This window comes from Rhinolophus sinicus, chromosome 12, assembly GCF_057876585.1.
Source record: "Rhinolophus sinicus isolate RSI-liver-muscle chromosome 12, RSI-T2T, whole genome shotgun sequence".
Classification (NCBI taxonomy): domain Eukaryota; kingdom Metazoa; phylum Chordata; class Mammalia; order Chiroptera; family Rhinolophidae; genus Rhinolophus; species Rhinolophus sinicus.
The window spans coordinates 18,719,114-18,731,718 of record NC_142512.1 but is presented as its reverse complement, the minus strand read 5'-3'; the positions used below and the strand labels follow the sequence as shown (position 1 = coordinate 18,731,718).

Genomic DNA, 12,605 nt, shown 5'->3' with positions numbered 1-12,605 from the left:
AGTCAACAGTTCTACAAATTGTATTGAAATCTTTCATCAGAGCTTCTCCTAAGTGCTTAACAGATTTCAGTTCTTCTCTCCTCCCACCCCCTTTGTCCCTTCTGGTATACGTGCTAATGAGCAGTGAAAATGCTAAAAGGTAGGCAGCAGGAAGGAGCAGAACAGGGCATGAACAGTTTGTGGTCTGAATAATCAGCCTCTGCATAATTAACAGTTGACTTGCATTCCCAACTACTGATAACTGGCAATCTATATTAGAACAGCTGCTAAGATTTTCCCAGAAAAAATGATCACAATACAGTGAGTAATGTCAGCTTCGTGAATTATTTATAGGTTATCCTTTAACAGAAGTAGGCCCAGGAACGGAGTGGGGTGAGTATTTATGTCAGCGTTGAGTCTCTCTCTAATTATTTCGAAAAAATTAAGTATTGATTTAAAAAAAAATTCAATATTTCGCATTACTCATCTATTAGTAGAGATAATAGAAAGTGAGACTATGTATGTACCTTATCAACCAAATTTAACATGTGACATTTTGTGCATAAAAAAAAGAGGAAATGATGCTTTATTTTACCAAAAGTGTATCTTGTTAATATCCCTCATGCATTTAAGATGGGATTCAAGCAAAGAGAAAAAGATTCATTCGTAATACTTCCTGAATATTCTGGTAGGTATTTTACAAAACAAGAAATCTGTATGTATATCAAATAGTCAAGGACCCAAACTGAAGGTAGATTCCTTGGTTGTTGAAGAGTGAAAGCAACGGGCAGTGAATGGATCTGAACCTACACAGAACCTCACGGAGCCCTTTGCTATGACATGAATCCAGATACAACATGAGCCATTCTCACCGCGACAGAACCACACATACCACGGTCTAGAATATCATCAATGGCTAACTCTGCCCCTTCAGATAAGGACCAAAGAGAGGTTTCTGAGGAACTTTGATTAAAGAGGATTTATTCAAAAATATTAACATACATTTTTAAAGGTTTTTTTGGTCAAAGTCTATTCTAGTTAACACTTTAATCCTTCTTCTGTGCTACTAATGAAACAGCTGCTAATGAAATTCAATGAGAACACTAAATTGGGAGGTGTTGGAACCCCAAAGAAATAATAAAAAAGGATATAACAAGATTAGAAAATATGAGCAGACTAAAACAAAATTAGATTGAATTCAAAAATGAAAGTGAACATTGCTGGTGGGCGTGTAACTGGTACAACTTTACTGGAGGGCAACTTTGTAATATGTATCAAGTGCCTTGAAAATGTTCATACAGAGCCGGCCTGGTGGTCCAGATCGCCAGTTCGATTCCTACATGGGCTAGTGAGCTGCGCCCTCTACAGCTAATATTGTGAACAACAGCTCTCCCTGGAGCTGGGCTGCCAGAGGTTGGCGTGAGCTGCCGCCGTGGGCTACCATGTGCCGTCATGAGCGGCTCCTGCCCAGCGTGAGAGGCCAGCTTTTTTATTAAAAAAACTAATTAAAAGTACAAAGGAACACATGGTAGTCAGGAAGATTTTAAACCTGAAAATTCTAGAGAAAATAACAGTCAAGTATAATCCTATAAGCCAGGTGTAACATTTGGGTGCATTTTCTTGCAGTCTTCTTTCTAGCCTTACTTACGGAATTTTAACATAACTGGTACTAGGGTGCACACAGCAGTCTGTAAGTTACTTCTTTTCACTTAACACAGCATGGCCATTTCCTTACAGCCTAACCTAAAATGCTCATCACCACCATCATCATCATCGAAATAACCAAAGCAACTTTGCCAATCTGATGGGCCAAATGGTATCTTGTTTTAATTACTAGAGAGGTCAGACCAGACCCCCTTTATTACTACTTTGCTAAAATGCTTGCTTATGTATATTTTAAACATATTTATTGAGATCTAATTTATGTAGATTCACCTATTTTAAGTGTATGAATTCAATCGGTTTTTGGGGGAAATTAACTTAAGGTGAGCAACCAATATCACAATCCAATTTTAGAACATTTCCATCACTACGCATCTTTTAAAAAGTTGGATTTTAAGAGCTGTATAGTTGCTAGCAATGTTCTCTCATTTTGTCATTCACATTTTAATTTTTGGTTATGGGTTTTTGGAGGTGGGGAGTGTTAAAACAACAATTATTTCATTTGCTTACAATGCTGTGTGCCAGCAACTCAGGCCTGAGCTCAGCTGAACATTTTTTCTGCTGGTTTTGCCTGGGATTACTCATACGATTGCATTCATCTGGCACATGGTCTTGTTTCCTCAGGGAGGCTAGCCAGGCTTGTTCACATGGCCATATTTAAGAAGTTGACAACGGAAGCTTCAAGGTCTCTTAAGGTTCAGAGTCAGAAGTCACATAAAGTCACTTCTAGTGCATTCCATTGGTCACAGCAAGTTGCTGGGCTGGCCCCGATTCAAGGGCAAGGGGAAATAGACTCCACCCTTGGTGGGAGAAAAAGCAGGCAAGCAGCAAAGGGACAAACAGACAGGGATGGGAGAAATTGTGGGGGTGATTTTTGCAAATAATTTTCCCCAGAAGCCTGGAGGTTCATCCAGTCCTCTCTGCGTATGAGAACACTGAGACACACAGAGGCTAAGTAACCCCACCACGTTCATACTGACGGTTAGCAGTACATCCAGAACGGGGACTCACATCTGCTGCCTCCCAGTCCAGTGTTTTCATTCCTTCAAGGATCTCATTCAGATCCTCTACCTTCTTTACAGATTATAATATTTTTGATATTTGGTGGTTAGGTTAAATCTAGCTATCTTCAAATTTCCTACATTTGGTATTCTATACTTTAGAAATCTTCTCTCCTTCTAAGACCATGTAAATGTGCAGTTACCTCTTCCTAGATATTGTATGGTTTGATTTTAAAACATTGAACTTTTTAATGATTCGAAGGAAGAATCTAATACTTTTGGGGGCTATCGTATCAGTACCAAACTGTTTTTAACTATTGTAACTCAATACTGATATGAAATCTGATAGTACCAAGCCCCTTCAGTACTCTTTGAAACAAAAAGGCTGTTCTCATCCACTTATTCAAGATGAACTTTAGAATCATTGTCAAATCCCCCCCCTAAAAAAAAACAACAAAGAAAAGAAAAACATCTAATTGTATCTAATTGTGATTTTATCTGAAACTGCATCAGACTGATTAGGTTAGTGAGAGGAAACTGCCTTTTTTGCAGTCTTCAGTTTTTCCATCTAAGAATATGGCATGTCTCCACATTCATCCAAGCCTCCTTTTATAGCCCTCCAAATTAAAATATCCTGCATTTCTGGAAGAAAGTGTACTTGGTAATATATTATTATTCCTTTGATAAACTGCTGGATGTGATGTGGCAGTGATTTGTTTAGGATTTCTATACCTACATTTACAGGTGAGACTGGTCTATAGTTTTTACTGTTGGCTTTGCATAACAAATGGGAAAGGGTTCTAGGTTCCCCCAAGCCCTGGCATAGTTTATATTGTATAAAAACGATGTGTTCCTTGAAAGATTTTTTTCTTTTCTTTCTTTATTTTTTTAAAAACGTGGCTAAATATGTTCCTTAAAAGTTTTAAAGAACTCACATGGAAAAGAGTGGGACTGGCTTGTTTTTACGGAAATATTTTGGTAACTTTTTCAATTTCTTCTACAATTACTAGGTTTTTGAAATGTTTCCTCCTTCTGGGAAAATTTTGACCATTTATATTTTTCTGCGAAGTTGTCTACTTAGTATTTTCAAATTCGATAGTTTTAAATTGTATTAAATATTTGCTTAAAATTTAAAAGTGAATTTATATTATTGGCTATATCCCATTCATTGTTCCCAATTTTGGGGAAATTTTTTCCTAAATAGATTTCTTAGATTTGTCAAATCTTTGTCTATATCAGTCTGTCAACTGTAGCCTGTGGGCGAAACCCGGCCTGCTGTCTGTTCTTGTACAGATGTGGCCTAAGAATGGTTTTTACATGTCTAAGTGGTTGGGAAAAAATGAAAATAATTCTCATGACATGAAAAATTATAAGAAATTCAAATTTCAGCGTCCATAATAAAGTTTTATTGGAACCCAGCCATGCTCATTTGTTTGTGTATTGTCTATGGTTGCTTTCATGCTACAGTGGCAGCTGGGTAGTTGCAAAAGACACCACATGACCTGCCAAGCCGCAAAGGACATGCCTGGCCCTTTACAGAAAAAGTTCGCCATTCCTAGTCTATAGGACACAAGTTTTGATAAATATATCTACTGAATTCCCCAGCTTATGGTATCTTGGTTTTTAGGTTCTTATTTTTTTTTAATATAGTTGATCAGTCAAAGTCAGAGTGGTATATGAAAGTTTCTCACAACTATGGAGTTTTTGCCGGTTTCTTCATGTATACTTAATCATTTTTGTTTTATAGACACAATCTCTATGTTTCTGAGAGCTGATATATTTCAGTGTGGAGAGTTTCTTTTATAAAAATAGAATGCCTTCTTTATTTTATTAGACGTATTACCTTGGGTTCTACTGTTTCATACTGAAGGGGAGCAGAGTTTGGCACCCCAAAAATATGACTTTTGGGATATTGACTATTTTAAACTGGTTATTTTTAAGAAACAAAGCACTCAGGAAAAATCGTTGACCTTTCCCCCGTCTAAAGGGAACTGAGAGAGAGGACCTGCTCCAGGAAGGAAGATAACACAGATAGCTATAGATTAACATGAACTAGTGTGTGATAGACAGAGAGGAACCTAGCAAGGCCTATTGTTCAAAGTTATATGTGTGTCCCATTGTTAAAGATGCCCAGCAAATATTTACCAAACATTTGCTTTTCCATCTCCAGGTGAACTGCCTTCCTGCCTTTCAAAGTCCCAAACCACAAAGCCCCCTTCTCCTTAGCTCCAGAATCGCAAATAAGCCTCGACTGCACAACGGGTCTTACTCGGGTCTCACATTCTACGGTACCCCAGTGGACGTCCACAGTATTTTAGACATTTTCTCCTGTTAATCTGTCTCATGCTCATTTGATTATTAGCCGAGCCAAAATTTAGAAAAGTGGGAGGAAAGTTGTATTAGTGACCCCCAAAATATTAATACTAATACTCTGATTAGCTTTGTGATTCCTGACACGTCTTGCCCAAACACTTGGTGGTGTTTTGTTATAGGTGTCACTTTTGTAAACAGAATGTAGTTGGATTTTAATTTTTTTGACCCATTCTGAAAGATTCGTTTAATAGAGTTTAACCCATTTATACTTACTATTTATAGTCATTTTTTACCATCTTCTTATCTTTTGCTCTGTGAACTGTTTTTTTTTTAAATGTTTTTCTTTTTCCCTTGAATGATGGGAAAGGTATACAATCCGTTTTAAATTTATTAGAATAATGTTACCACTGTATGAATGTTTTTAATTTTAAAACTATAGAAAAGTTCAAAGAAGAAAGTAGTAATCACCCATATTTCCACTTTGAGAATTAATCACTGTTAATTAAGATTTTAGCACGTTTGCTTGGAGGGGTGTTTTTTTCTATGTATATATTTTTAAAACATCATATGAATAAGAATAAATTATGCATAAAATATTAGAACCATATAGATGAAGCCAGAGTCTCTAATCCTCTTTCTCTCACCTCAGGTAACCAGTATTACGCTATGTATCTATTTTTTCCAGTCCTTATTAACCACAAAAAAATACAGGTATTCCTGGCTATCTATATTCTTGCTATCCAGAAATTCATTCTTAACAACCTCTGAAAAATTTTACCCAAAATTTGCTATGCAGATAAAAAATTGAGTGTAGGGGTTGCCGGTTAGCTCACTTGGTTAGAGTGTGGTACTAACACCACCAAGGTTGCTGGTTCAATCCCTACATGGGCCACTGTGAGCTGCACCCTCCTTAAAAAAAATTTTTTTTTGAGTGTAATGAAATGTCATATACACAGAGCAAAAACATTTCTTTGGCTGTAAGGAGTAGACCAATGGAGAAAAGTGAATGGAAAACATCTTCTTTTGTCCATATGGTTCTGCCATTCAGCCACAGGGAGTCAGCCTGCGTTAGTGTTCCCTGCTACTGTTTACCTGGACAATAGTTTCCAGCTTTCAGAGCTCCTGATATTTGAATCTTTTTCGTATGTTCTATGAAGTATTTTCGAGGCAAGACACAATAGAATTAAGAGTTGGTAAGTTTCTGCGCTATAATCTGGAAGCCCATAAACTATTTTTTATATTCAGAAAAGCAAAACAAAATGAAAACAATATTTTTTTAAATGCCAGTGAATGTACCCAAGGGGAAACATAATTCTGGAAAAACACTCAACAGATTTATTTTAGAAGGTAGCAACGGCTCAAAGAAACAAAAGAAAGCAGAGAAGAAAATAGAGACTAGCTTGCTTTTATAGTGCAAAGCCAGTGCAATTACTGGGTGTTCTACATGCTTCAGGACCGGGAAGAGAGTTTTGCCCCGAAACACCTCTAGTGAAACACCTATACGTGTATACTGCATAACTTGGCAGCTGAATTAAAATTAAAGATGAAAATCTATAAAACAAAAGGTTGACAAAATTCTACATTACTGAATAGGAGATCAAAAGAGCTGAGCGTGGATATTTAATATTCATCTGTTTAGCAATCCTAGGTTTGGTTAATATCTAATTCCTCCCCTCAACAGTTGATCAGAAAATTGAGAAAAATATAATGAATTGATTGAATCAAAAGACATTATCTGCTAAAAGGGAAATTGTACGATAGAAATACAGGAAACACCCTTTCTTTTGAAATAATAGGTCTGCTGTCAGTACATGATATTAGATATGTCACTCATGGTGCTGGGCACATCTAACCTCCCCATCTACCTTAAACAGCCTCATATAAATATGATATCTGGTTTAGGAAAGCAGGGTGAGGCTGTTCTGTGTCTAGAGGTGGACAGTGGACAGCGCAAACGTAGGCTGGCCCACAGCTTACATTAACATTGTGTGGAAAGCTATGCTTGGCCAGATTCCTCTCTTGGAAATTTAAACAGCAAAATGAGAAAAATTTGTCTATTGAAAAGAGAAGAGAGAGTACCTGAGTCACACGAGTGAGCTAAGATTCTGATACCTTGACTACAGAAAGAACTGGGTCTGTAGTTAAGGTATCAGAATCTTAGCTCACTCTACAGACCCTGTTCTTTCTGTAGTCTTTATTGCTTCAGTTCTCCTTTACAATAAAAAATTAAGAGGGTAATAGGGTTTTTAGCTTTAAAGTATGTTTACAAACGAACACATCATTTTCACAACTCTGTAAAGTTATGTGGGATGAAACTACCCACTTTACAGACGAGAAAACCGAGGCAGAGTGGGGTCAAATATTTTGTAAAGGTCACAAAGCTTCTCAATCATAATATGTGACAGCTGTGTTTTCCCATGAGACCACTCTAATGGCTTCCTTTACAGGTCTTTCTCCCCAAACATTAGCTACACCAAAGCAATACTGTAAGGCAGAAAAAACGTTTCCCTCTTACCTGTTTGCTGTATGGTAGTTACTGCCTGAGCATTACATTGTAGCTGTAACACGTGTCTCAGCATGGCCACTCCCCAAATATGCAACTCTTGACACAACGCAGGAGCCATTGCTGCTTTCGGCTGAGAGGATTTCAGACCTGTTGTGAGGGTCTGTAAACTGGCTGCTTCCAGCTGCCTGCACAATGCAGAAACACTTAGAGCACAGAGGAATTTGTGCTCTGGGCTATGGTTTTCAGTATGGGGCAAAAGGTTGAAGACAGCATTATAATTATTTTCATACTTCCCATTAATATCACATCCAGGAATTGGGGTCTCAACCGTCTCACCATTTTCCTCACTCTCCCCTCCTAGGTCATCACTGAGTGTTTGCATCAGATTCTTGCTTTCAGGTAAACAGATGTCCTTGTTACTAATCTCACCACAAAGCTTCCTTATGACATTGTCAACATCCTCAAATCTAGCTAAAAGAGTTGACCTCAGGGCAATGTGGCAAAAGACCCCCAGTGTGAGAAGCAGTCCCCCTAGAGAACATTCTACACTATGGTAGAGATCCCAGGCCTGCTGCATACACTCTTGGCTGCAATACTTGGCATAGCTGCATCCATCACAGGGAACCGGAGCCAAAGTGTGCTGCAAACATCTGTGACAGTACAGGTCCCCATTGGTAACTCTGGTATCCCACTTGCTCTCCAGGCCATGACATAGTGGAGGCATTTCTCCCGGGTTAAGGACACTCACAAAAGCATTCTCCTTCATCAGGAGCTCTCCTGGGAGAATATCTTTTGTGGCAATCAGATAGCGGCCTTTTAAAGGGTCTGTACATAAACTGACAGATGATGACGCATTGGAAATTCGTTCATTCTCTTCCCTTAGGTCCATATCCTCAAAGGCTTTGGTTAGAGCTTCTGGGAAGGTTTCTGTGAGATTCTCCCTTTCTTGTACCTTCATTTTCAGATGACTAAGGGTTCTCTGCAGATTCTGAAACTGGGAAGCTGCTAGGGTTGGGTTGGCAGCGAGGTTCCTTTCGAGATCACTGATGGTCTGGCTTGCCTCCTGTAGTCTCCCTAGAGTCACCAGACAGTCTGCCTTCCGCAGCATCAGCTTGGGTTGCAATCTTTCCGGATACCGATGCATCTGTGCTCTGATGATGTCTTTAAGACACGTCTGAAAACAGGAAGGAAATCCCACAATGATCCTCGGTCCTTACTCTTCAATATCTACTGAAAGTCTTAGCACAAATCTACAGGAAAGTGAAGGATTATTAAAAATGGAGCAAGTACAGTCATGTGCTTGTTTCCTTATATCATATGCTGCTGTGTGATCTTTTAATTGAGTGATAAGAAATCCATGCTAAAGAGATTAGGTTTAACTATCTTATTAAATATTTCTGTTTTTGAGGAAAAAAGTCTTACAGATAGAAGAATTATAGTGTGGGGATTAAAAGGGCAGTCTTTGAAGCCAAACAGACCTGCATTCCAATACGGACTTTGCCTCTTACTAGCTGTATGACCTTGTACAAGTGACTTAATTTCTCAGTGTCTTAGTTTTCTCATGGGAAAACAGGGGAAATAATACGTCACGGGGTTGAAATATGGATGAAAATAAAGTTATATATCTAAAGCGCTGAAAATAGTGCCTGAACATTGTATGTGTTCAATATATGGTAGTCATTATTGTAAGAAGGGAAGTAGAAATAACCAATATAGGGAAGTTAAAAGGGTTAAATGTTCTTCCAGTCACAAGTTCTTCTAACCACCGTTTTCAGTAGTCCAGGACTCTCTTGCTTAGGGCCTAGAGTTAGGTTCTTGCTCTTTTATTTTAGTCCAAAGGACATAAAGGTGAACTTGTGACTATTCTAGTTCTAAATTCTAAGGCATAATTTAAATTTCTGTGGAATTCTGAAATGGATGTACCAAAATGGCATTTTAGAGCTTGTCCTTAGACCAATTAGGGGATGAGGAGAAAGCCACTCATCCAAAGCCCCCCCCCCCCCCCCCCCCGTTAGGCATACACAGGCATTTCATGGCAACTTTTACTTCCCCACTCAAAATGCATATTGAGGGTCAGCTATATTATTGCTGGAATAATCTTGATATCTATCTATCTATCTATCTATCTATCTATCTATCTATCTATCTATCTATCTATCTATCTATCTCCCAAACAAGTAAATAGTTTGCAAACACTTGGAACCTGAAGTATTATTAGCACCTTATCTCACAGCTGATCTAGACACTGAGAACTGCTGACCCATTTGATATAGTCCATTGCCCTGTGGAATGTGCCATGACTCTCTTGTCAACAAATACTACCTTCACATAATCACCTCCAATAGGTGAAATGAATCAGGAGAAAGAACAAATTTGGTAGGATATCAATTTGCTTCCAATTCAACCAATGGGCCCAATTTTAGTGTCCTAAGGTAGAAGAAGAGACGAAGGTCTGGTCCTCCAGTGAACCCCGTACAGACCCTCTCCAGTCACACCAGGCATCCTGATACTCACTTCATACTGACCCAGGTGGAAGAGGGCTGCGGAGCGATTGGCATAACACAGCGAAATGTCCTCAGTGTTAGGCCTCGAGTGCGATACTCCCTGCAAAACAATGAACCAGTTAAAGGTATAAATGGAAACCAGCATCTTGAAAGTATTTTTTCAGATAATAGGGGCTCTACTGCTAAAGACTGTATGAAATTGGGAACGTTACTGGATCTCTTTGTGCTTCACCTGCTTCGGCTTCATTTTTAACTACCTTAGAGCAAAGCTGCAAAGATCAAGTGAGGAAACAAATATTCAAAGCACTTTGAAGACAGCAGCGTCAGACACGGCTTCAGCCACAAACAATACTAAAGGAGAATGAAAACCAAGGAACATAACAAAGGGTGAGTGGCACAAAGAAATTCACAAAAGAAGAAACACTATGATATATAGGAAACAAATGGTTAATTCACATATAGATACCCAGATAGATGAAAACGAATGCAGAAAAGGGCTACTTTTTTTCTATCACCAAATTGGCAAGGATTAATAATAATCATAAAAGTGGCATCTCAAATCACTGGAGCAAAGATGGGGATTATTTAATAAAAGTATTGGGACAAGTAGGTAGCTAATGAGAAAAAATAAAGTTGGCTGTCTATATATGATAAAACTTTCATTAGGATAAAGTCCAAATAGATCCGAATCTTAATGTAAAAACGAAACTATAAGAGCACTAGAAGAAACTATAGGAATAGTCCAAAGTCATGTTGGAGTGAGGAATACCTTCTTAGTTATGATACGAAATTCAGAAGTCATAAAAATCAGTAAATTTGACCACATAAAAATAAAACATTTCTTTACAGCAAAAACCAATAAAAGCAATATCTAAAGGCAAACATTGAACTGGAAAAAATATTTGCAATTCACATTACAGGCAAAGGGCTCATTTCTTTACTTTATGAACAGTTCTTACAGATCAATAAGATGAAATAAGATGACAAACCAAAAATTCCATAGGAAAATAAACAAATGATATGAACAATTCTAATAGGAAATATAAATGGCTCTTAAACATATGAAAAAAAATGCTCAACATCATTTATAATCGGCAAAATGCAAATTAAAACTACTGAGATGCCATTTTTTACTTATAGTTTGGCAAAAAAAATTGATAGGACACTGAGGTGGCAAAGGAGTGGGATAATTAATATTCTCATATGTATGTTGCTAGTGGGAGTGTAAATTGGTCTCATGATTATGGAGGGCAATTTAGCTATATATATATATATCCATTGACCAGCAATTCCTCTTCCAGGAATATATCCTACAGATGTAATTATTTATCCTATAGGTATGTGCTAAATAACATACATGCAAAGTTTCTCATCACAAAATTGTTTGAAATAGCAAAAGATAGGAAACAAATATTGGTCTGTAGGATTAATTAAATAAATTACTATTATATCCATATAACAGAATACCATGTAGCCATAAAAAAAAAGAATAAGGAAGCACTTTATGCTCTCATGTAAAAATGATCTTAAGATATTAAGTAAAAAACATGCAGTGCTGGGGGTGGCCAGTTGGTTAGAGTATGGCGCTAGTAACACCAAGGTTGCTGGTTCAATCCCCACATGGGCCAACGTGAGCTTCGCCCTCCTTAAAAAAAACAAAAAACAAAAAAACAAACATGCAGTGCTAAAGAGTGCATGTAGAATGTTATTTATATAAAAACAGTATGTGTGTGCAGGAGTGGAAGATTATTTGTATTTATTTATAGATGCAAAGTACCTCGAAACATACATTTAACAGTGCTAGCTTCTGGGTATGGGAAAACTAGGTGGCTAGGGGACAGAAGAGGTAGACTACACTGTATACGCTTGCACTTTTTGAGTTCTAAGTATGTATGTATAAACACATTTCCTATTCAAAAATAAATAGATAAAATAATAATAATAAAACCATAATAATTGGTAAAGCTTAGGATAAAGAGAAATGAACATTCTCATACTCTGCTAGAAAGGATGTTAACTTCCCCGGAGAACAATTGAGCATCAACTATCAAAGGCTTTAAAAGAATACATTCAATTGACCCAGCAATTGCTCTTCTAGGAATTTAATCCTAAGGAAATAAGCAGATGTGTACAAATATTTACATAGAAAGATGCTCCTTGCAGCTTTATGATACAAAACAATCTGCCAACATTAGATGTTAAATCAAGTATAGTTCTCTGTAATGGAACACTAAGCCAGCCATAAAAAATCATGTTCTAGTGGAAAATTTAATAACATGAGAAAATGATTACAATAAATTGTCGAGGGAAAAAAAGCAGGTTACAAAACATTAAGTATAGCATTATCCCAATTTTGTAAAAGAAAAACATATTTTCAGAGGAAAAAGTGGCTGGATGGATATAAGCAAGAATGTTAACAGTACCTATCATTGGTTATGGGATTTTTTTTTTGCTCTTTATGCTTCTCTATATTTTCCATGTAAACATATATTACATTTGCAATCAAAGACAACAAATATTATTTTAAAAAAAGAAAGAAAATAGCAGCTTTATAGAAAATTGCAAAGTACCATAATCACCAAAATACTAGCTTCATGAAATAGGCTCATCTCCCTTCTCATCCAGAGCAAACCTTAACTT

General features: G+C 37.3%; 1 protein-coding gene across 2 annotated transcripts in view; it reads right to left on the bottom strand.

The window, feature by feature from the left end:
* Positions 1-12,605, bottom strand: part of SMYD4 (SET and MYND domain containing 4) — a 37,978-nt gene that overhangs the window by 6,972 nt on the left and 18,401 nt on the right. For both annotated transcript variants that reach the window (XM_019755524.3, XM_019755522.3), the window contains exons 4-5: positions 9,976-10,065; positions 7,471-8,635 (exon numbers count right to left, since the gene is read on the bottom strand). In XM_019755524.3, the coding sequence (XP_019611083.3) occupies positions 7,471-8,635; positions 9,976-10,065 (1,255 nt within the window). The remainder of the gene's footprint in view (positions 1-7,470; positions 8,636-9,975; positions 10,066-12,605) is intronic.